The 26,129-nt window shown below is 41.0% G+C and overlaps 1 protein-coding gene across 1 annotated transcript; it reads left to right on the forward strand.

Moving 5' to 3' along the window:
• The first annotated feature begins 302 nt into the window (after positions 1-302).
• ankib1b (ankyrin repeat and IBR domain containing 1b) lies at positions 303-25,868 on the forward strand. Its single transcript, XM_076150261.1, has 20 exons — positions 303-457; positions 3,092-3,371; positions 5,129-5,429; positions 5,929-6,111; positions 6,525-6,642; positions 8,908-9,116; positions 9,995-10,083; positions 10,993-11,137; positions 11,928-12,094; positions 13,128-13,216; positions 13,949-14,079; positions 16,035-16,169; positions 16,559-16,645; positions 16,736-16,802; positions 17,443-17,588; positions 18,141-18,319; positions 18,438-18,489; positions 20,660-20,771; positions 21,548-21,591; positions 21,769-25,868. Exons 2-20 carry the CDS (start codon positions 3,184-3,186, stop codon positions 22,669-22,671), a joined length of 3,345 nt encoding a protein of 1,114 aa, XP_076006376.1. The 5' UTR covers positions 303-457; positions 3,092-3,183; the 3' UTR covers positions 22,672-25,868.
• The last annotated feature ends 261 nt before the right edge of the window (positions 25,869-26,129 follow it).

The raw sequence follows: 26,129 nt of genomic DNA on the forward strand, positions 1-26,129 counted from the left end.
GAATACAATGCTTGTAGTAGTTATAATGTGTCACTCATTCATATCCTAAAACTTTCTACAAGTTGTTACTGATGCTGTAATGTTCCTGAAGTTAAATGCAAACTACAGCTAAAAAAATAACTAGTTGCAACGTTTACAACAGTCTATTTGTATGGACTCATCATGACCCTGTGACTTCCTAATACTACATTTAATTTGATTTGTTTGTTGTCATTATGTATTTAGATAGACTGGATTTAGTTTAGATGTAGTAGTGCTTGTACAGTGCATCGGGTTTTTTTGCTCAAACCTGGCATCCCGGCCAACCAGTGGAGAGAAGCGGAGAGTTGACAGGAACATCATTTCCCTGAACACTCATTATTTATGGGAAATCTATACCGCTCTTAACCACAAACCGCAGTTTATTTTACCGGCGACTGACGGCTAATTCCCCACACATCTGAGATGAATCATCCGTGTAAGTCCTCATACTTGTTACTCATTGTTTACTGCTAGTTTACTAACTGTGCTAGCCGAGTTGGGTAGCAGCGCGGTTAGCTTTGCTAGCTGAGTCACTAGCCAACGCAGATGTTAGCGTCAGTGTTTGTATTGTTTTTGTTGAACGTTCAGCTCGCAAATAACATTGTGCGTTGTGTATTTCATCAACACACACACGGAGACGTTTTGCAGTTGTGTAATGTTAGTGTGTTTAATGAGCGTTGTCCCCAGAAATGTCAACAACGCTTTAGCAGAGACTGTTTCTCCTTTAACACAACACAGTAGCGTCAGTTGGAGCTAGCGAGAACGATACACACGGGGAAAGGCCTGTAACACACACACACACACACACACCCACACACACACACACACACACACACACACACACACACACACACACACTGCCAACTAGACAAGTTGATCTACAGGTGGAAAGCTACATAGACTGCGTTATAGTTCATTCTGCTTTACTGAAGGACACAATGTTATTAGTTGACGGTGTTGTTAAACTGTTGCCAGTTACTTAGTTACACATTTATTGGCTGAACTTATCGAGTGGTGTGTTTGTTGCCATCAGTGGGGTTGTGTAAACGTGAGCAAAGAGCAAGTGTTGGACAGTGTTCACCTGGTTTACATGTTGTCTCCGTCTCTGTCTCTGTCTCCAGCTGATTAGTAGAGCTAACTTGTGCTATCTGGCTTATAGTCCTCACATTCCAGCCCAAAACACACAAATACACTCAAATCTACTCCTACTGGGTTAAGTCGATTGTGTTGACGTGTTAATTATGACATTACATGTCTCTCTCAGAAGTCTGCCATAGGGCACGACCAAGCGAAAGTGTACGCAAGTCAAATTACAAACTTCACCAAACATACTGGCACCCCCTGGAGCAGTTTGTGGGTTCGGTGCCTTGCTCAATGGCACCTCGGCAGTGCCCGGAGGCAAACTAGCAACTCTCCAGCTGCCAGTCCACTTTCTCGGTCCATACGGAGGACTCGAACCTGTTCCCAAGCTGAGTCCCCTATGGACTGAGCTACTGACGCCTCGAATGTGATCGATTAGAAACTGGAAATAGTTTGTTGTTACTGCATAGGCTGAGGGTTTGGAACAGCTGATTGAACTGTAGAAAAACAAGAGTGCTTGTTTAAAAGTATTCGTCAAGTCGTTATATTTGAAACAACATATTTAAAGAGGAATTGGAGCTCTTCTCAAATAACCCTCTGAACAAAGAGGCTGCTTTCATTTCGGTAACAAAATTGGCAAATGCTTCTTTTAGGCAAGAGATACAGATGGACAAGCATGTTTACCTTCAAACAAACAAACAAACAGCATCTTGTAATGTATCCTCAACGCCTGTAACTTGTATTTTAGTGTGCATATTCATGTTAAGATCACAATTGTGTTGAGTAGGTGCTTGGAAAGTAAGTAAGTTTAAGGAGTAGGAAACCACTGCCTTGCCGCATTCTGTAGGTGGAAACTGGAGAACTTTGAAGCTTCGTAAACCTGCTTCAAGTCTGACACCGTGCTTTAGTGTTGAATTACACTTTAAGAGTTAATGTGGGTTATGGGGGATATAGTGTGTTTGTGTGTGTGTGTTGCAATTTGTCATCTCTCACTTCCCACAACCATGAGTCCTTTTAAACATAACAATCTGAAAATAGCACATTCTCCTTTGAATGAAACTTGGCTTTTTAATTGTCAGTCCATGTGTTTCACCAAAAAGCCTTTGAAGAGAGAAATCTACGGCTCCACGGATACTGTGGAAATGCTATGTATTTTGTATTTATGTTGTTTTTGAAAGCTTGTCTTCTACAAGGCTGTACTGTTTACAAGGAATCACACGGTAGTGAGACTTGCATGCAGCAGAGACACTGACTGAACATCTATGTGTTTAAATTTATATTCAAGAACAAGACACATATTTATGAATCAAAAAAATCCTGGATACCATTTCAACCATAGAATCTTATTTCCCCAAGCTGAAGTACCTGTATGTGTTGTTGAAGTCGAGGGCGTAGAGCATTTTGAGAGTATCTGTTCGCCCAAACAGCCTGGACATATGGTGCTGCGGAGGCCAAACACTGAAGCTCTGCGTGTTGTTCAATGATTGAGAATATTTTGCTCCGCGATGGCTCCTGGCCTCAGTGGGATGAGAGCAGCTTTGGCAGGGAGAAGCGGAAGCTCCTGGTGATGCTGGAGGATGTCTTGTCCTTTTCTCTGTATAAGCTGTGTTGGCATTTTGTGGACTTACCTAAAACACACACACACGCACACACACACACACACACACACACACACACACACACACACAAAACACTGGGAGGTGGTGATGCTGACACAAGAGCATGTTGCAGAGCAGCCGGTCAACCCAAAAGATCCAGTTCTTGTGGTTTACAGACTGGAGCTGATTAATGCTTACATACGGTTGGGCCAGCTCTCTTCAAAACCTGGTATCAAATGTTTGCGGCACTGGAGGAAGTAACTACAGTTCTCCAAGAATCGATATTTGAATTTGCTTTTAGCTCGTTTAATTTTATTTGATCTTTTTCCACACAAGACCTTGTTGGACATGGCTGTGAGGGAATTTAACTCCTATTTTCTTCTTTTCTTCAGGACACTCAGAATGCTGGCCTGTTGGACGTATTGAAGAATTCTTCAGTGGCTGGTGTGTTAGTCTGAGTTTAGACCCAGGGCAGGGCAGCAAGATGGGAAATACAGCGACCAAGTTCCGTAAGGCTCTCATCAACGGGGACGAGATGCTGGCCTGCCACCTGTATGACGGCAACCCCCAGTTCAAGGAGGCTCTGGACCCCAACTCTACGTACGGAGAGTCCTACCAGCACAACACTCCTTTGCACTACGCTGCCCGCCACGCCATGAGACGCCTACTCAGGTCAGCATACGGCCCGGAAAGAAATCAAACCAAACAAAAACAAACTGCATAACTTGAAAAGGATGAGGCTAAAACATCTCCGTAGAAGGCTAGAATACATTTTACTTGAACATGGACTGGTGTTCACCTAAATAATCTTTAAACAGTAGATCTAGATTGCAGATATGTGTGTGACTTTTTTCTTGTCATCACCAGATTGCTGCCCAGCATGGTAACATCATATCTGCAGTAACACGGCTTGGAATCCTTTTCATTCATTGTGTTCTGATTAGATTTGGTTGTCGATATTTATTTAATTTCTGCATCTTATCGCAATAGTTCTGTTTTTTGCTCCATATGACGGAGCCTCAAAGAGATTCTACATGCTGTTTTTGCTCTTCCACTTCTCAATGACAGCGATTAATGTCATGCAAATTTATTTTGTGCCCTATTTTCCTGCTGTGGATCTATGTTGTATTTCCAGTACATTGAGTTACACCAAGTTCCAAACGGCCGGGCGGTTTAGCGAGCTCAAAGCTGATGCTAGAGCGAGGATGCTGTTTGATGTCAGTGCTGTTTGTTTGTCTATACACAGGGTGGAGTCGGCCGCCGGGCCTGCTAATGGGACTGTGTTGCGCACAAAATGCACCACCGGCCCGTTTCCCAGTTTTCCATGTACACTTGCATGCATACAATATTACCATTACAAAACTATTATGAATACAACAGCCTTTTACAGAAACCAGCTGAAATCAAACAGTAAATAAAATATCCATAAACAGCAAGTATCCCACCTCTCTCTCACTCACTCACTCACACACACACAGACACACACACACACACACACAAAACACAGGGGTGTGGTACAAAGAGAGTTGGTGATGCTGACACATTGATGTAACAATGGGATTTATAACCACAAACACATGTATCGAATTGGAGAGAGAGCCTGCATTTGTAACTACTAGTGTGCTGGTAAAGTGTACAGTGGTTTAATGCATATTACTGCTAGGGGACGATATAATACGACTTTGTTGCTGCTCAGCTGATTCAAGCCAATGCTGTATTGCTTTGCCACGAAAGAAAAAAAATAGCATTCATGTTTTCTCTATATACGTCTCTGTCCCATCTGTCTCTCCACATAGCCATCTGGTTGGAGCTTTTAGGAATGCAACACGCTGGGACAGAATAGGAAGGAGCTCTATCCTACAAGATAACTTGCATGTGTTTATGTTTATATCGCTCAGTTCCAATCTATCAGTGTCTGATAGATTGGGACCGAAAGATATAGTAGTTTTATTAATAAATAGTTGTTTTTATATCTCTCCCCTGATTAAAAATACTAGATAACTTCAGAAAGGTCTGAGGGAATCTGTAAAACCAAATCGTAGCAAAAGATGAAAAACTGTAGAATATGCAGTATGTCATGTAAAGAGCTGAAACCCTTAGACTATAGAGAGAATAGATATTTAGAGATTGTATTTAGCTAATTTACAAACGTTTCTGGGCAACGAAAGCAGTTGAAAATCACTGGTGTCCTGGTGCAGTGGCACAATGGTTGGCAGTGTTATTGCACAAATATGTGCAAAATGTTTGGGTAAGTAGTCCTGCTAATGTCCTTGACCAAGGCCATGGGTTGGAGATGTGGAGCTGGTCTTGGGCAATGGACTGTGTCCGCCCATAGTTCCTCATATTTAGGATGGGTTAAATGCACAGAGAAAGAAATTATGTTTGACCTGACATTAAAGTTTTCTTCTTCTGAATGTCTGTCTTGTTAGGTCTTTCCTCCTAAGCAGAGATGGCAATCCTAACAAGCGCAACGTGCACAACGAGACATCTCTGCATCTTCTTTGCATGGGGCCTCAGATTCTGACCTCAGAGGGGGCGCTGCACCCCCGGATTGTTCGGCCCTATGTGGACGAACAACGGCGCGCAGATTGCTTGCAAATCATTTTGGCATGGACCGGTGCAAAGTTGGACCACGGAGAGTATGAGAGAGCTGATATCAATGCCACAGACAACAAGAAGAACACCTGCCTGCACTACGCTGCTGCCTCAGGCATGAAAACCTGCATGGAGGTGAGGGGATTTGGAGATATTGCATCATCCTTCAGTTGTGTAGTTATTTTTCAGTCAAAATCGATTGAGTCACTCACTCAGTGAGAGAAAGTAGTAAGCGAGCCCAACACTTCCATCACGTCATGTTTGATCAAATTGCCCCATCCCCAGTAAGCCTATTGATGATATACAATATACACACATATCTATTTTAATACACACGTTGATTTATTCTTGTGGAGCACATTGATTCACACAAACTTTACAAAAGTAAACATATAGTTTAAGATACAAAGTCCTCAAGCTAACACTTTAAGATGTACTGATTCTAAAGGTGGAAAAACATCCAATGTTTGTTCAAATTAAAGGGATAGTTTGCAGCCTAACTGTTTCATTCAGTAAGTCAGTTATTTAAGGTGTAATCACACCATATAGCACAGCCAGTGAGCCTGAGACCATCTACATAGTTGTCGTGTGTACTGCCATCAAACATGTCGTCCTCTCCTTTCCACCCATGTAGTTCCTGGTGCAAAAAGAGGCAGACCTGTTTGCAGAGAATGAAAATCGCGAGACTCCATGTGACTGTGCGGAGAAGCAGCACCACAAGGAGCTGGCCCTCTGCCTAGAGTCGCAGATGGTCTTCTCTCTTGCCCCGGAGGCAGAGGGTATAGAGGCAGAGTATGCAGCCCTGGACCAAAGAGAGGTACAAAATAACACACCAACAGGCTGTGGGTGTAGAGTTTGTGTAGCGTTCAACTGGTTTTGGCTGTTTTTGTTATTGAAAGGCCCAAGAGAAGGAGGTCAAGAGACTCAGTTAGCAGCAAAGGAACAGCTTAAGCACTGTAATGTTTACAATTGTGATATGATCTTTGATAAAAACACGATGTGAAACATGAAGTGAGACACTGCAAGATCAGGCCAGACAAGTTCCTGAATTACACAATCACAAACCACAAGCTCTTTGCCATTTTTATATGAACGAATAATAAAAATAAACCCCAAACTTTCTTTCTTTCTACTCATCCTCATTCCTTCCCCTCGCCCTCTCATTGTTTTCACCTTTTATGACTTCCTCGTTTCACCCCCTTCTTCCCCTCCTTTCTTCTTCTCATTTAGCTGTATGAGGGATTGAGGCCTCAAGATCTACGGCGGCTGAAGGACATGCTGATAGTGGAGACGGCTGACATGCTGCAGGCCCCTCTCTTCACTGCAGAGGCGCTGCTACGTGCCCATGGTACAATCTCACTCACACACAAGCACACAGACGGGCTCATTTGTAAAAAGTCACCCTTACTACTCAGACTCGCATGCTAAATGCTAAAAGTGCGGCAATAATTTAAGCTCATTCAATTTTAGCCAGTAACTTGAAGACAAGTGACTTGAAAACAGTCGTCATAAATTTGCTCTTAAATTATATGTGCACGAGAAGTAGAAAGGCCTTGTGTAACATAAAAAATGTGCAAGAGTTCAGTGCCGTTAGGCTCTACTGGTGTGTCATGAATAAATTGGCTGAACTACCGTACCTGTCTTGTCCAAATGAATTTCATTTACATTGTTCTCTCTTGCTCTACACAGTACTTCAGAGGTCTGTCCTACCAGCCTAATACGTTGGAAGAACACTGTACACGTGCAAATTAGGATACTTGAATACATGGCCCAAACGCAACCCTTCCTTTCCACACACATGAATGCAAGTTTACAAATGAGCAGAGTCAAGCATTAATTAGGTATATTAATTAAGTATGATAACGAAACATTTCATTTTAATTATGTCTTTTGTCAATTTCTTAGCTATCGTGGAGAAAAGCTCAAACCCGTTGTCTGTGTTGATTTCTTACTCCAACTTGTAGTAAAGATCGCATACAGGCTTTTTACTGCCTTAAAATTGTAAAAAAAATAAAATAGTATGCTGACCAGGTCAGTAAATCATTTAACATCTTTGTGTAGCAAGTGTTAAAGCTCACACTAAGGTTGCTTCAAGGTAAGCGGTGCGTGCGTGCGTGCGTGCGTGCGTGCGTGCGTGCGTGCGTGCGTGCGTGCGTGCGTGCGTGCGTGCGTGCGTGCGTGCGTGTGACTGAAAATGTTCCTTTTCATTTGATTTTCGAACCCTTTCAAAATGAATGGCCCACTTATTGCAACACTCAGATATATGGTATCTGTGCGCCCTCACATGCTTGCACTCTCACCAAAACAAAGTTATTATTTTCTATACATATTGATCTGGTCTGATCTGATTAACCTTGAAGTTAGTTGAGGACCTTAGAAATGTGTCATGTTTGAATTTGAGTCTCTACTTCTATTCTCATTCAGCTCACTGACTGTGTGCTACATGTGAGACACACTTTTTGGTGCTTGGAGGGGAGTGACCCCAGAATGGTGCTATATTTACTCATCTCTATCAAGGGACTGCTGCCTGTCAGAATTATAGTGATTGGAAACATCAGTTAAAAAAAAAGAAGGTATTTGTACAAATTTCTAGGGGAATTTTTACCCTTTCCAATTTGTATTTCCAAATTTCTTCAGCATCCTTATCGCACTTCTTGTTTGCCTTCCTGTCAGTCGGCTGTCAGATCATTTTGGAATTTACAATCCATATGTGGACACTTTAATTTTCTGTGTCTTGTAGCTGGCCAAAAGCATAAAGATAGGATAATACTCATTGGTAAGGTTTAATTGAAGAGAGATGAGGGAAACTTTTTCAATATCCATTATCTAAATGAGGCCAGTCTCAGGCTTTTGATTGGCGTGAAAACGTGTCTCCAGGCTGATAATGGCCTAATTGCACTGCTGACCGGGTCACTTCATTATTTTAGAAGAGAGGAATTGAGCGAAATTTGTACTCTGGCACCGTCTACAACTCAGTCCACATTTACCAAAAAAAATGTAAAACCTGATATAAGATTGAGCAGCTATTCTAAAACAGAAAACCAGATGGCAGCAGGTCTATGTTGGATTTTTGAAAGGCTTAGATGAAGTTTTACCACAGGGATAGGATATGTGGTGTTTTGGCAGTTTCATTAGTGTAAATACTAAAGCATAACAAATGTGAGACAAAGGAACAAGAAAATACATCTTTTTGTTTTGAATACAAAGGAATCATGTGGAAAAATAAGTAAAGTCTGGAGCTGGAATCTTGTGATAGTATTACTATTATCCATGAATGTTCAATTACAGTTTCCATTAGACTACAAAATATTAAAACACTCCACCTTGTGTTTCTACATCTGTGCTGCTTTTTCTCAAACTTTTGTGCCCTGGGCTATAAAAGTTGGGGATCCGGTACTAAGATGGTTTGTCAAGATTTGTTTTAGCTTTATTGTGGGTTCTTTGTGTATTGTATCTGTCAGTCTGTACGCCATTGCATAATACTCCTACAGCTATAACCTCCCTTTTCCTTCTCTCTTTTTGTTTTGTCTGAAACTGTCATCCACTTCCTGTGTCTCGCGTTCACATATGAATTGATCAAACTGTTTGTCTTTTGTATTATTTCTTGCATCAGATTGGGACAGAGAGAAGCTCTTGGAGGCCTGGATGACCAATGCAGAGGACTGCTGCCAACGCTCAGGTGTCCAGATGCCCAACCCGCCCCCCAGTGGCTACAACACCTGGGACACCCTCCCCTCACCCCGAACACCACGCACTCCCCGCCCTTCCATTACCTCCCCAGACCAAATCAACCTCATTCCTGCAGAAGAACAGTCTACTATGGTGAGGGATGTCTTCATGGCCACATTCACCAATTTTCTACAAACTGACTGGAGAAGGCAAAGTGATGTCAAATGAGTGGCCGGGATCTGTTTGGATAACTGAGATCAATGTTTCAGTGTTTGAACTAACACTATGATGGGTGATGGCTAAAGCTGCCGTGATTCAGCAATAACTTTATGAGAAATTATTTGTTGTATTTGTCTGACAATATCTTTTATTTTGGGTCTGGGAAGGCATTCCTTGAACCGCAATATGCCGATAGACATATTTTGCTCAGAGGCCATTTAAAGGTTGTAAGTTGATTATGTCACAATCTGCTCTTTCACAAATCAATACTTGCATTGTTGAAGTACACTGGCTTGTTTGTGTCTACTGTTAGGGTCTGTCATTTGCTATAACAAGGCCTGTATGTGTGGGTCTGTTTGTATCCATTTCTGTCTCCAAGGTCTGTGGGTATGAGAACAGTTATCAGAGTGAGTCACATCGTGAGGATAGGTCATCGTCTTGGTTTGGACTTGCCTTGGCTTTTTGTGCACCAGTCACCATTGTGTGTGGTTGGAGGCTTATTGACTTAACTTTTCTTGCCCATGTCATTGTATTAAAATAGTGTAGGTTTCCCATTGCAACTTTTAAATTAGATGGCAAACTAAATCTGATGTCATTTTGTCCTCTGCATGAATGTTAGTGGTTCTTGAAGGCTTGTGCAGGTCATATAGATTATTTCAGTAAGAAATTCATATCAAGGCTATTTTGAAAATGCATGTTTGTTGTTGCAGGCTTTATTTATCTAAACTGTCTAGAAACAGACACTATAGGCAGTGGCCAAAAGCCATCATACATCTTGCTGATTAACATTATCTCCTTTTTGTGTCTCACAGTGTGGTATCTGCATGTCTTCCATCTCTGTCTTTGAGGAACCTGTTGACATGTCCTGTGGCCATGAGTTCTGCCGAGCTTGCTGGGAAGGGTAGGTTGTGTTTTCATCTAATGTTTCTTTTGTAGACTCATTTTACACTGAGGCTGGTTTCACATGACAAGCAGTATGTGCACTGTGTTGAGCGATCTACACTTGCCTCTCACTGCTTACACTCCTGACGGCCTTCGCTACGATCAGCACACCGCAAAGAGAGCTGATTAAAAAGTAGCGGCAGGAGCAGCCACATTTCACAGCGATTGATTTCAGACAGAAAAGGCTCTAGGTGTCGCTGCGCTCCAGAGAAGAAACCAACACAAAAAGGACTGATTTTAGCTGCACGTAACACATTTGTTTTTGTCTGTTTTATGTTGAACAACTCCTGAAATTGCTGTGGCTATGAGCGTTGCTGTTTCGCTTCTGGCTACACCACAAAAAACTCATCTCTCATTGGTGGCAACTAGAACAAAATATCTGAAACATGTCTGTGTTGCATTTAAAAAAATAGATTCAATAATTACAAACTAAAAATGACCACAGGGTAGACTCAACACCTCCCTGACTCAAGGATAAGAAATCCAAACCATTTCAACTTTAGACTTTGCTATGGATTGAAGACCTTCTCTTGACATTGCAGATACGATCCCAATTCAAACAATAGTCCAGGGTCAGCTGAAGTGTTTTTCTGCTCTTTTCTCGGTTTATGATTAACATAAAACCGCTCGTTTTTTTCTGACCCACTTATTGTTTGAGAACTAATCATTTTGACACTAAACAGCAAAGTGTTATTGATTGGTTAAGGATTTTTGTCATCATTCATTTGGTTGGTATTTTGGTTATGTTTGCCGTGTTCAAATTGTCATTTTGTCATATGTTTTTAATGAAGACAGCATCGGATGACATAACACCGAGCACGTGGTTATCGAATAACAAACATCTCAATGTGTGTCTATTTTTCCCTAGGTTTCTAAATCTGAAAATCCAGGAGGGTGAAGCTCACAACATCTTCTGCCCGGCATATGACTGCTTCCAGTTAGTCCCTGTGGAAGTCATAGAGAGTGTGGTGTCTCGGGAGATGGACAAGCGCTATCTTCAGTTTGACATCAAGGTACCGAAATAGTAGAATTGACAAAGAGACTGAACAGTGTGCCCTCTGCAGTACACAGAATGGGGGAAGAAATACCGTATACATTGTTGTCCTGAGAGATAAACACGCATGTCAGTTTTTCATTAGTAGCAGAGAATCAATCAACACAGTCTAGAACTGATGCTGGGGAGTGGATGATATTCTTTGTGCTGAAGCCCAAGGTTTATAATTTAGGTGAATTTGTTACTTGATGTGACAAGGTGACTCATTTAAACTGTTAGCTTTGTGAATCTAGCAGCTTAAATGCTATTGAAATTGCCTCTATTTGAAGGGAGGGCTTTGACTTTTCTACTCCCAATTTGTCAAAACCAAGTACAGCAGGATGACATTCACTTTATTTGGATTTATACAAAGTGTCTTTATTCCTTACAATATTCACCTCCTAATTGAAAATGTAAATGTGCAGTCTCTTTTCTGAGTTGCCATACAAACCTGAACCTTCTCTGACTGACCTTCTCTGTTATTATAGTTAGTGTGTTTGTTTCATTCATGTGTCCAATAATGAATAAATTCAAGGATTAAACAGTATTTTGTTTTGTATCTTTCTGATTCTGATTTAGGACGCAAGTCCAAATTAGCCAAGTTGTTTCAGGTGCTTTATGATAAGAACTTCCCATTGAACTTTTCCTTATACCAAGCTCATTGTAGTGCAGCACATGGTGACACAAACGTGTATTTTGAGGTGAATTAGGAATCAACAAATTTGCAGTGAAAACCTGTGATTTAAATATGTTGTTACCTTTGTTTGCAGGCATTTGTGGAGAACAATCCGGCCATCCGCTGGTGTCCTCAAGCAGGGTGTGAAAGGGCGGTGAGACTGAACAGACAGGGCCCTGGATTATCCACATCGGACCCTCTCAGCTTTCCCCTCCTTAGGGCCCCTGCTGTAGATTGTGGCAAGGGCCACCTCTTCTGCTGGTCAGTAATTGGCGAAAGAATCACAGTACAGATACATACTTAAATGCGAGTTTTCCACAAGTTGATCATTTAGATTTTCATGTTATTGTCGTTGGTCAGTAACCAGCGTAACATCATATACAGTGGTAATATATACTGTATATAAATGGAAGGTATCGTTGTTTTAAATACACATTTACGTTGCAAGTCTTGAGATATCTGTATGTGTGAATATGCAAGATGTAGATGTATCTACCAATCTTATCTATAAAGCACTTATATAGTCCGTTCCATAAACATCACATACAGCAAAGAGAAGGAAAAGCCGGTAAAACAAACAAACAGTAGAGCCAAAACCAATAATAATACAATTGGAATTAGGTTAAACATAAAAATAATAAATAAGGATTTAAAATTACACTTAGAAAATGAAGGTATGTTTAGCTGTTATACATTTGTTATGTCTCTCCGTGTGTGTGTGTACATGTTTTTCACCACTCATGGTTGCCCTCCTAGCTTAGCTTAGCAGCATGCTGATGTTCTTCACCTGCTGTCAGTGCTGTAAAGAACACATCCCCAAATCCCCTATCTTTATCTTCTGCACCACATCCCGTCAAATACTACACACGTCACTGCACCTCACCTCACTACAGGGTTCCTTAAAGTGGCCGTTGGGCTCTGCTGTCAGGTCCATTCAACAAATCAGTAGACATGAGATTTGGTAACAGATTTGGATGTAGCACAGAGGCTCAACCTTTAAATTTCCTTATTTTTAAGAGCCACAATGTGAGCTTTAAGTAATTCATGTGGTGCAAACAAAAGATGCCTGTCGGCGTTAATGGGTGTCTCCATCTTCCTTGTCTGTCACTCTGTTTCCCCACGTTTCCCCAGTGTTTAGGTTTTGTTAATTGTCTATTGATTTGTCCCCCTGTTTTACCTCTGTCTTTGTTATTTTACTTGTCTGTCTCAATGGCGTGTTGTATTTTCAGTCGTCTGTCTGCATCACATTAATCTGCGCCCATCTCTGGTTCTGTCTGTGTACTGTATATTCCAGGGAGTGTCAGGGAGAGGCCCATGAACCTTGTGACTGTGAGACCTGGAAGTTTTGGCTACAAAAAGTCTCTGAGATGAGACCTGAGGAATGTGAGTATTTACTTAAATTGACCAATCTTATGCAGGTTTTTGTATGAGCTTGTATGCCCAATACTAATGACAAGATGTGATTTAGCCACAGGGGAAAAAGGTCAAATTCAGCTTACCTATGTTTATAGTTTTGAAGTTGTGAAATCTGTCTAATTTCCTCACTTAATCTTTTTGAAAGTCACTGAAATAAATCGATCTACCTAGAAGAACATAATTATGAGAACAGAGAACTTTACTACCTAATCGCCTTACTTACTTGGATTTTTAGAGATGTAATAGATTGATTGATTTCAGGATAAACTGCCTGGGTCTAAACCTCAGTAATTGCAAGCACTTAAGCTCGGAGACAACATGTTAATGATACATTTTTAATTTAAATCAGCAACCCACAGATTGAAATTATTCCATGTTTAGAAGCAGTAATTGGACTGTGGCATTCTAATGCATGATTAAGATGGCCCCCAAGTCTCTTCTAAGTGCCAATTTGTTGATGTGACAGTTGAGAGATAAAACTAATTATTTTGTTTTGGAACTATTTTACCTTCAATTTCCAGAGATTTTGATTGGTGGGTGTACGAGCACCCTGGGAGATGTTAGCAAAGTATATGCACAGTCTACATCAGTCAGGCAGGACAATTTCCTACTCACTAAAATGGTCTGTTAAGAAGCTGTGGTAATAGTCATTCTCATCCCCCCCCCACCACCACCACCACCACCTATCCCCCACTGCAGTGGCTGGTGTTAGCGAAGCTTACGAGGATGCAGCCAACTGCTTATGGTTGCTGACTAACTCCAAACCCTGTGCCAACTGCAAGTCCCCAATTCAGAAAAATGAAGGTTGCAACCACATGCAGTGTGCTAAGGTAAGGTTAACTTGTGTGGTTATTGCAGTATTTGATTGGGTAACTAACAATTCCAGCTCATTTTTGTTCCTGATGAATGTATTAGACACTATCTACCACAACTATGAAATGACAGAGGAGCTGTACGAAGTAATCCGGTTTTGAGTTAAAGATGGTTTGGCAGTGTTGGGCTCTTGTAATTTCTTGGCATTGGTGATTTCATTCCCAGTCCCAACAGGGATTTTGTAGCTTTATTGTGCTTAATCATAAAGAGAGTCAGTCTGAGTGTGTACTTGGTGCTACACATACATGATCTAATAAATAGAGGCATGAAATGTACCCTCCCAACGATCTGTGCGATTTTAATGATCATTGCCTTTCCTCTTGTAAAGCTGTCAGGTCAATCCTCAATTCAAGTTTCCTTGTGTAGCCCAATATCACGTGTAATTTCTCAAAGGGCTTTACACGCCCTCACCACAATGGTTCAGCAATCCTTCAAATGGCTGGGCAGCCATTACGTCAATCACTTCTGTCTTACTGACTGAAATGTGCGAAAGAGTGACACAGAGGTCATTAAGGTCCTTTGGGAAAATGGTGTTGTGAGAGACATTGAGTCATTTTGCCTGACTTTATATCTTTCACTGCTACTGTCACTGGAGGGCAGGCCAAGCTAGGAAAGCATCAACGGTGCAGTGATGCGGCTGGATCCCTACAGTGTCTGCGACAGCCTTGTTGCTGTCCCAGTCCTGGTTAAAGAGGCTGGCTAGAGATGGAGGTTAGTTTGGAAGGATTGGAGCATTCACAAGCTGAGAGGCCACACAGGGTTCCACCTCTTGACCCGTTATTACTTGGTAAGAAATGGCTTTCCCTCTGTTGCTTAGATACACAGGACTTAGTGTTGCCAAGGAACATTACTTTGTCTTCTCACTGCCATTTCACTCCCTTTGCTGTGGGTTTTGTCTTTTGGCTCTCTATTACACAGTTTTTCATCCTCCCTCCCACTCATTTTCATTTTGTACTGATCTTTTGAAGTGTCATGTAAGTATAGTTTTTCCTGGACAGCAGAGGCCTCAGCCTTTAGGGTCTTGTGTTTTCGCACTCTTACTTGTCACACACACACAAGTGCCTGTGACATGGGGAGAGAAATCACTTAGAGCCAAATAGGCTGTGGATTGGAGTGGTTGTAGTGTTTTGTTGTTCTACAATACCCAATGGGAATTGCAGATCTAAAATGTCATCTGAGTGCCTTCTAGTGGCAGAAGGCAATAAGGTTTTCACCGCCAGCTTGGTAGAGAGTCTGTCCTCTTTTAAACCCTCATTTGTGAAGGAAGTAAATGATAGGAAGATGCTTGAAACTGAGAATAATGTCGAGTTCTGGGCTACAGTTGAAGGAACTCTTCAACAGATTTTTTTAGATATATCTTTTCCTATCACTTTTCCTTTGAACTGCCATTCCATGATTTCCTCAGTCACATGCACAGACCCTGTCCCTGAAGAGCTATAGATAATTATCTATGAACTGAGCTTTCAACTGCAGGGCTTGGTGATGTACACTCATCTTTGCAGGTTTCATCATTACAGGCCTGTACTGTACTTAAATTTATACCTTCCTAATACTGAGAGAAATGCAGTCAGCATTCTCTTCGTCTAATACAGTTTTTACATACAGTAATTTGTTGATAACAATCCAATCAACAGGCTGCATTTTGACAACACCTATGAGGCAATTCTCCAATACTGGTGTTTGCTTTGAGGCCTGTGAGTTGTCTTTTATTTTTTAGTGTAACATGTTTAATCTCCCTGATGGAATTATAAAAAGCATTGCCCTAAATTATTTAGTCTGTTATGAAATGTAAATTACTGGAGCACAGCTGGACCAGCAGTAGATTTGCCCTCATTTTTGATGTGATGGTCGACCAACGCAGATTTTAATTTGTTTAAATGAAAGGTGTAACATTTCTATCCTCTCCTTGTAGTGTAAGTATGACTTCTGCTGGATCTGTCTGGAGGAGTGGAAGAAGCACAGTTCATCAACTGGAGGCTACTACCGATGCACTCGCTATGAAGTCATCCAACAGGTGGAGGAACAGTCGAAGGAGATGACAGAAGAGGTGTGCACATACACATTTAAGCACATATGTATATTGTTAGTCTCAGCTCTCGCATGTATAAAATAATTATCAGCCACTCTAAAATGAAATGACAGTCCAGGGAAATTCTATCCACATATGCAAACAGACCAAAACATTGTGTTAATGCATACTCTATGTGTGGTCCCTTGAGCAAATTGGAAACAAAACACACAAACACACAGACACACGCACATACATTCACACACAATACAGCAGTTCTAGCTCACTTGCGTTCCTCTGACTCACAAAATACAGGTTTTACTTAAACTTCTGCTGTCAGTCTAAATACAAATGTTTTCTGCTGCGGGGCAAAACAATGTGCTCAAGAGGTTATTGACCATAACTGCTGTCTCACTGTGGTTTTGTAGGCAGAGAAGAAACACAAGGGCTTTCAGGAACTCGACCGTTTTATGCACTACTACACACGCTTCAAGAACCACGAGCACAGCTATCAGGTAAACAGAGCTGGTTTTGACTTCCAATGATATCGAATTTGCATAATCTACTACAGTTTATCATAACCCATTTTGTCTTTGCCGCTATAGCTGGAGCAACGCCTGTTGAAAACAGCCAAAGAGAAGATGGAGCAGCTCAGTCGAGCCCTGAGTGGAAGTGAGTCCAGAGTCTGCTGTAACAATCTTTATTGTACCTTTGGACACATGTTAATCTATTCTTATGATGTGAAATTTGGCAGGCCAAAGGGACAATAATGATAATACTTAATAATGTGTTAATAGTAGCAGGGTATAGTTTCAACAAGCATATGTTACAAGGTATTCAATGACGGTAGTGAATTACAATTGGCACAAATTGAAGTGTGCTGACTACCGGGTAGCAGACCGAGATTATGCAGCTGTAGATCGATTTATCCAGGCATTTAAATCTCTAAATGGGGGTTTGCTGCCTCCATTTGCATTTCCTAAGTGGGCGGACTTGCCTCATACTGTGAAACCACAAACCATGTGTACTGGGATAATGGCGGACTCTTGTCAATTCCATGGATGTTTACAGGTCAATGGCATTTTTGCCTTTAATTGTACGTGCTGATCTATGATCCAAACTTGGTTGTGTGTGCCTAAATAAAGGAACTTTCTATGCTTGCATTTCCAGCACGTAGCACAACTCCTGCCTCCACTCCCCAGCCATTTCTTATTCTCAAAACATGTATAAATAAAACGGGCATTGAGTTTTGGTTTTCTGACTTTGATCTATCCCTCATCCAGGCTTAATGTTTATCTCTCTTCTTTCTTAGGGGAAGGAGGCCCACCTGACACTACTTTCATTGAAGATGCTGTCCTAGAACTACTAAAGACTCGCCGCATCCTCAAGTGCTCTTATCCTTATGGGTTCTTCCTGGAGCCCAAAAGTACAAAGAAAGAGATCTACGAGCTTATGCAGGTCTCAGTCCTCTTTACTTGGAAAAGAGAAACTTTCACAGCAGCTTGTCTTATATGGGCCTTTAGAGGTGTGAAACTTTCCACCTCATGAACTTCACAATCTGCCACACTTACTCCTGCACATCTGAGAGCTTTAGTTAAATAATTAGTTTTAAATAATTATGGGGGCCATAATAGAAACAGCATGCACTTACCTGCTGTCTTAGATGTTGTGGTGATGCATACAGATATTTTAATACCTTTTAAATACAATAAAATCAATGCCCAGGCCTCACACAGGTTTGACTAAGTACTTATGGATTTGGGAATTCTTTTATTGTCAGTTTATCTTATAAAAGGAACCCGAGAAGTGGTCAATTAATATTTAGGGCAGTAATGAAAGTCTATGTACCTGAAATAGCCAGTTTGGCATCCCTGAATTAGACTATGGGGCAAGTAATGCTTAATGATGGAGCTGTGTATTGATGTTTAATGAGTGTGCACTTATGCCACTCATTTACTTACTGATATTGTTTTAAATTAATCTGTCAGCCACCTCTGTTTTCACCCTTAGACGGACCTAGAGATCGTCACTGAGGACTTGGCACAAAAAGTGAACCGGCCTTACCTGCGGACTCCACGCCACAAGATCATCCGTGCAGCTTGTCTGGTACAGCAGAAAAGGCAGGAGTTCCTGGCTTCAGTAGCCAGGGGAGTGGCCCCCAATGACTCCCCCGAGGCCCCTAGACGCAGGTAAAACAAAGTTAGCTATAACCTAACCTCACCTGTGAAAATGGTACTATAACTATTTTAGAAATGAAATTTAGTTTGTATTTGGGTAAACTTATCTTTGACTCTTCATTACCTGCAGTTTTGCTGGCGGAACATGGGACTGGGAATATTTAGGCTTTGCATCACCCGAGGTAAGATCACATTTCATAACAGTACCTGGAGAGGGAAACCACACAGACAGTTGTGAACCAGAGAGTGGTTAATCACATTGTACTTTAACCTCTGTGATTGTTCTGTTTATCTGTGGATAGTCTTCATTATACAGAAATATGTATAGTAAGCTCTTAAGAATTACTATGAGATTGCCGCTGTGACTTTGGCTATGTAACAGCATTGATAAAACAGGATGACCCAAATGATTGTCGCTTTGTTTAACACATTTGGGTGGGCCAGATGGTTCAGCTTTCCCTGGGCACCCAGTTGGAAAGATTCTGTCAAACACAACCAGGTTTCTCCCCATCATTGCCCTTTAGTTACAGACATTTGTAGTTAACACTAATGGTCATTAAAATGTCGACTACCTAATGATTTGATCATTGACTTGCTTTCTAATGGTGCATTTAGTCAGTAAAGGTGCTTTCAATACTACAACTTTCTGAAACCACTCCAGAACAGAAGGTAGCGAGGACTACACATCCTCTACTTGTTTGGCATCATGCAGAGTGAAGCAAAACCAACCCCCAAGCTCCTCCACACGCCATATTCACAGTGTTCAACAGTAGTACCACTTATTTATTGCCAAATATTTCATTGTCTGGACCTTTGTAAGTTTTGTTTGTATGTTCCAATTCAGACCAACAGCAAGTGAACTTTAGACAGGGCAGCCGTGATGTTTTACTCTTAATTTCTACCAATGAACAGAGGATATTTAGCAACTGCTCTCATTGCCTGTTGCTCTTAACACTCGGTGTATAATTGTTTGGATTTGGTTTGGTTAGTTTTTTTTATACATTGCATTAAAAGAAGTGCACCAACACCGTAATACATTTGATGTGGATTGCAGTTGATTGGTGGGGGTCAGAGTGCTGTCATTCCATTTTTTTTCTCATTTCAAACTGAACTAGGATTCACTTGGAAGTAGAGCACAGAGATTTGACGATGAGGGTTATCTTCTTTGGTTGACTCGAAACTTGAACTATCGAAACTTGAACTATCGAAAAAGTTGTGCCCTTAAGAGATTTATTGAAATATATTATGTCACTATTGGTCTGAATTGGATGTAGATATCTAGATGGAATACTATCTGTGTTTTGGCACTTCGATGACAATGATATAGCCCTAAACATTCTCCATGCATAAAATATTTGACTCACATCCCAAGCACACAAGCTAAAAGAATGAATTTTGATTAAGATAGGAACACACTATAAAATTATCAATATAAATTCTGCTGGAATAATCATCTCACACATTCCCTTTTTACAATGCCTGCAATGCATCTCATCATCGCCAACAACTATTCATTTGCCCAAGTGTATCTCTGAGCAAGTTAATGGTTAATATTAACACCAGATGCTGAAAGACATACCATTTGGAAAAATTAGGTTTTTATTTTTGTTCTCTAATGAAGTGCCTCTGTCTATCAGCTGCAGTAGTTAATGGGAACAGTGTAGTAATAATCAAAGCATGATGACTGCCTCTCAGGCACAGCCACAGATGGTCCTCTCCATGGCTCCTACAACGCCGGCACACCTCTTTATTGTGGGCTATTTTTAGAGCTGGAGGAAGATGAAAGACAGAGTTTAGGTGACAGATTTTTGATTATGAGTGCGATTGGATGGCTTTTGTGTAAGACGCCTGCCTGTCAATACTTTCTTCAGGTGTTTGGTATGCAGATGCAAAGTATCAGTATAGTCTACAATCTAATTATAATTGACAACAACCATATTATAAAGCAGCTTTGAAATGTAGGTTTGCTTCACTGAAAGCCCACTGTGCTTGGCCAAATCATTTATATTTAAATCATTCTGAATTTGGCTTTAAAATATGCCGCTGTGCCTCTTCATTTCGATGCCCTTTGAGTGTGTGTTCTGCTTGGATTCAGTCTGTACTGGAGCTTAATGATTGAAGGCCTGTTCTGTATATTAGGGGGTTGAAGCCGTCTGTAGCTCCCATTTGAAACACTCTACAATCAAATGGTGTGGTATTTAAATCAATCCGTTTCATTTATATTACATAACTTAGCTGGATTTGTACAACTTTGTGAATTTGTGGATGATAGTGCAACGGGAAAAAACACCAACTTACCATTGTTGATGGGGATGTATGATTGAATGTAAGTTTTCTTGTGTTGCTTTGAAGGAGTACGCAGAGTTCCAGTACAGACGGAGACATAGGCAGCGGAGGCGAGGCGACATGTCTAGTCTCCGTAGCAACACATCCGACCCTGATGACCCTAGCGACAGCACTTTAGGTATTGCATTTGTGCTCTCAATCAGTGGGTTCACTTTTGATTTCTCAATAATGGAGGAGGATTTTGTGGCTTATAGGAATCTTCATTGCTTTGTTATTTTTTCATTATACTGCGTGTTCATATCTCAGCAGCATCAACTTCGTCACTAACTGATTATCTTATACACCTTTTCCATTTAGGGAATTTAACTGATGAAAATGTGATGAGAGGTAAAATGTGTATGTGACACGACTATCATAGTTTCATTAGCATGACCTCAATGGCCCCGATTCAGATCCCTCCAGTGCATTCTAATCTTCGTTCTACATGGAGAAAAACACCAAACCATTTACATGATCGAGTAACAGAAATGTGTGAGCATACATACATGATTGTTTTCTATCTTACTTATGCATAGAAAATGTTTATTCTGAGCCTGTTCTTTACAGGGGAGATTTATTCAACCTATGCAGGGAATAGAGATGTCAACTATAGAATACATAATGTTGCACAAAACCACCCTCAATTATTCGTAGACAGTAATTTGTCGAGAAACCACTCCCAACTATTTAGTTTTCTCCAGCTCGCTTGTTTTTTTTTGCTATTGCTAGAGTTTTGAGAGCTGAAAATAGTGTAAATGCCATTTTTGTCATTACCTGATAATTTTCCACTGTTTACAGAAAGAAACATTTCTCTAAATGTTTTATTCTCTGCAGTGAGTTGAATTTCCATTTAAGTGCTGCAGTAAACTTTTCATTTAATGAATTTGGGTATTTTTGTCTTTTTCTCTTCTAAAGACCCACAGGATATTGGAGGTGGACATAGGCACGATCATCTGATGGTGAGTTACTTCACCTTTTTGCTTCAGTAAATACAATAATCATTTAAAACTGGTGTTAGGTGTCGCAGACAAATGGAAACAATCAGGAGTGGGTTGAATACTTTTTCACATCACCGTATATATTGTAAATAAAACATACAAAAAGTAAAATGTACATATGTTTGGGATCTTTTGCAGGCTTTTGGCTCTTTGGATGACGATGACCCTAACATTTTACTGGCCATTCAGCTGTCACTCCAGGACTCTGCCATGGCCGGCTTTAACCACGAGGCCCTTGCCAATGAAGCATCGCTTGGCGCCATTGGCACCTCTCTGCCCTCGAGGTTTGAACAAAGTGGTCCCAGTGTGGACATCCTCCCCAGAGCCTCGCTCAGCAGCTCAGAACTACTGGAGCTTGGAGATAACTTGGTTAGACTTGGAAATGTCCACATCACCAGTCAGTACGCTGCTGCTGCTGCTGCTGGTGTCCCGACACCGCTCCCCTCTCAGCACTGCGACAGTCACCACCGGAACTCTGTGCCAATACCGGTAGCTCCAGGTGTAAGGAACTCGTCGACAGGTCTCTTCTCCTCATCAAGTGACACGATAGACTCAACCACGTGTGGCAGCCATGACCCATCATCTTCCTCTACAGCGGCAGCAAATGCTAACTTGCTGGGAAACATCATGGCTTGGTTCCACGACATGAACCCTCAGGGTGTCACCCTTGTTCCATCAACTTCCACCGATACAGATGTAGACCTGGACATGCCCCATGCAGGAGGAGGGTGCCTGCAAGATGAGGAGAAACCAGGGATCATGGTCCACCCCGAAAGTAAGAAAAACCAGGAGGTGATGTCAGATGTCGGCTTCTGCTCACAGAGACTGAGCCATGTAGAGGAGAAGGAGTGTGGCGTCCCCGAGAGGCCCAACCAGTTAGATCTGGGAGGGTTAGATAGCATGTCGCTACCTTACATGGGCAGCCATGCTGAGCGAGGAGGCGCAAAGGTCTGCCATGTAGACACTCCACAATGCGACTCGGTGTCTGAGTTGCCTAGCAGCAGCTCCTCCGAGTGGGAGGATCAACTGCACTTGGTGTGATCCGATTGAAGGAGCAGGGTTTTCCGGAAGGCCAAAACCACTGTAGAGGAATATGTATGTTGTCTGTCTTTTCAGACTGAATGTACACATAATGAAGAATGAGTCAGCTGGTTGGAAAAGGGGAATAAGTATTTAGACTTGTAGCTTTAGTACAAGCAGTTTGCCTGTATTTGTAGTCAGAGCGGTTTCCTGTGTTTGCTGTATGGTTAGGCTCCTCCCCTCCCCTGCTGGAAAGAACGCACTAGCTGAAGGAGAGACTGCGTTTGAGAACAGTCTTCATGGATATATTCCCTAAAATGAATTCTGTACAGATAGAATATGAAAAAGTAGGTTTTATTTCCTAAAATCCTGATAGGTAAGATATTTAGCGTAGTACATCTGCAGGTATATATTTTTTTTCACTGGAGTAAAAGCCTACTGTATTTTTTGGATCATGTGTGAGGGATGTTTTTCAGCTGTACGCGTTGAGCAGATTCATAATGGTTCCAATACTTCTGATCTGTAGAGTGCAGTTTGGGAAACAGTCCTCCCTCCTTTCCATATCTGTCTACATTATAGGTGCCAAACACTGACTAGCACAGTTTGCATTCACCAAGTGGATTCTTTAAAGCAAATTGTGCCTGCATTTTACAATCTCATCAACCCAACGCAACTATAATGTGAAATTTTCAGTCGGAGAGCCATCATTTCTTTGAGATTTTCAACCTAGATACTTTCACACTATGCTGTGTACATCTGTAGTTTTAGCGCGTAGCGGTCACATAGTCACTTTTTGTGAAACATTCACACAAGTTAATTTACATGAACGGAAGTAGGAGGCCGGCATAAAAACATTTGAAAATGGAATTGACAATGACTTTTGATCTGAAGGCTGCAATTTCAAGGCACTTTCATTTGGAAATACTGTGTGAAATTCAAACACAACAAAGGCTGCTGAATTTGCTTTCAGTTTACAGCTGCATTTACTGAATTCCTTTGTAGCTTTCCTTTAATTGAAGTTTCATGCCGTGGCTAGATGTGAAGTGGGGAAGAAAAAAGCGAACTACATACTGCAGGAAAGGCAATCACTTCCCCATTTGTTAAGTCCTTAATCAAGCCTCTGTAATTGGTCACTGGGTACTTTTGTTAGAGTGTAATATGGGTGAGTAATTCACGGCTCTGCAGATCCCCAAACCTGCCGGGTCAAGCGTGGAGTGTATTACAGCTCAGGCACTTCAAGCCTCCATGTCTTTGAATGGTTCTCTACACAGTTAGAGTCACAGTGCCTTTATGTCAATCACCGTATTTCTTTTTTGACACATTTCTTTTTTGAGTGCTTATTGCAGTATTTACACTGTAAACAAACAAAACAAACACCTGTTACCTTAAAGTAATTTCTCACAAAAAAGTTCTTCAGTGTGCAAACATGAACTCAGCATATTCTCCTTTTTTAAATATTTGTAGCACCATTGTCACCTTATATTATTGTTTATAACACTGATTTAATATGATTTGGCATCAATGATAACTGATTGTCACACTTTTCATAAAATCTCGTACACCAATGGTTAAAAAAGATTGTGCTGTGTCATGCAGTAGGGTTTCTTGGCCTTGCTCCCTTTGATACACTTGGGGCCTGATTTAGAGTTGAGATATGGAGGATTACCAGAGGTGTTAAGCACCTTTTCGGGTGAATTATGTGAATGGGGTGTAGTTTCCCCTAAGAGTCCACTCCATCCAGACGGGAGCTTTTAAAAGCATTGACATCCGAAAAACCCTTTATATTGCCTGATATCCAAGCTCACAGGGAAACGCACGGACGCAAACCACAGGAAAGCAAGAGCGTTGACCACAACGGACTGAGAAGTTAAATCACCTTGCCAGTGATGGGAAGTACCGATTATTAAAAAAACAAAAATTACGAGAAATGCTGATTTATTTTAATTAGTGAGTTGCAATGGCCGACCTTGACTGCATGTAATGTCACTAACCAACCTACAGAGCAGTCAGAGATATCTTTGGATAAGCGATCCAAACGATGCCTAGGATTTCTGAAAAAAGATCCCTATTCCCTCTCCGGTCCTTCGTCGCTTTTTTTTAAAAGGGCAATGCTGAATTACTAAAGCAGAGAAATGGTGCGTTAAAGTTTTGTGGGGTTTTTATTTTGCTATCGCTGGTTTCCCAAATGTGAGCAGTGCGTCCGGCTGCACACACATATATCACCAAGACAACCAGCAGACAATGAAAATGTCATTGTTCTTCCCACTTAGGGCCAAACATTGAGCTGTGTTTATTCACTACACTGCACTCACTGGTGTCATTTGAATGTTTTTCACATCGTTTTGTCCTTAAACGTAACACATTGCACATTAATAGTGTGATTTTGCTGCCCAGAAATGGAGTTATGGTCGACTCTAAATACACAAAACGTTCCCCTGTGGATTTTTGACTTAAGCAGTCCTACTTAATGCACCAACTCTGAATTGTGCCCTAGGTTTGCCTGTGGTTTAGAAAGCGAAATCATTGTATTGACTTTGAAATGATGGTTGACCTTCTGTTTGTGTCCATGTATCCAACCAGAAGACACTAAAGTGGGAGAAAGTTGCAATATACATTTATTTTTGTCTGTTGTTTAAATTTAGAATGAAAATGTTTCATAAAGGATCATGGATTTGGAATAACTAATGAGTGCAGACGCATTGATTAGTATTCACAAAGTACAGTATGTAGAATATGAGCAAGATTTGGCAATTAAGGATAAAGATGGAATCATGTTTTATACAGACTAATGTCTGCTTTGAAATCACTTCTTTTGATCTTAGCAAATTTTGGAGCCACCTTAAATCTGACGTGATTGAAATGTGTCTTAAAAGTTGTAAAACTATGTGCCATAAGGTCAGTGGAGCCAACTTGGGACATGATCCATGTCGATGGGCGAAGCCGAGAAGAAGAAGAAGACGTATTTGACCCTTCAGTTACAGAATGCTGTGCATGAAATGGGTCCAAGTGGAAGTTTCTTTTTTTTTAAATTTCCCTTCTAATGTCCAGGTTATTTGTTTTAAAATGGCATATAACATTTTCTAACTATTGAGATTTTCTATTGTAAAGCAACTAATCCTTGAAAAGCTATTTGCACTTTCATAGTCTATACTTGATACATTCCCTCTTTATATGAACAATGTTTGATGTGTGATGCCAATAAAATATGTGTTGAGTTTGGAGTTTCTGATGTATGGAATTTGTATATAGGATTGAGACGATCCACAATAATGCTGATTTATCTTTCATTTATTTACCTAAATACATTCTGCTTATTTAAATTCATGGAAGTGCTTAGGTGGAACAACGGTGAACTTGCTTGAACGTCCACATTACTGATCTTCCTCTCCTCTGGTGTGTCCAGTCTACTCTGATTCATGGTGAGATTACCTTAAATGAGTATTTGGAGTTACACAATCAACAATTTGATTCTTAAAACA

Source organism: Genypterus blacodes, unplaced genomic scaffold (genome assembly GCF_046128005.1).
Source record: "Genypterus blacodes isolate CSIRO-AG114 ecotype Tasmania unplaced genomic scaffold, CSIRO-AGI_Gbla_v1 ptg000052l_1, whole genome shotgun sequence".
NCBI classification, from domain to species: domain Eukaryota; kingdom Metazoa; phylum Chordata; class Actinopteri; order Ophidiiformes; family Ophidiidae; genus Genypterus; species Genypterus blacodes.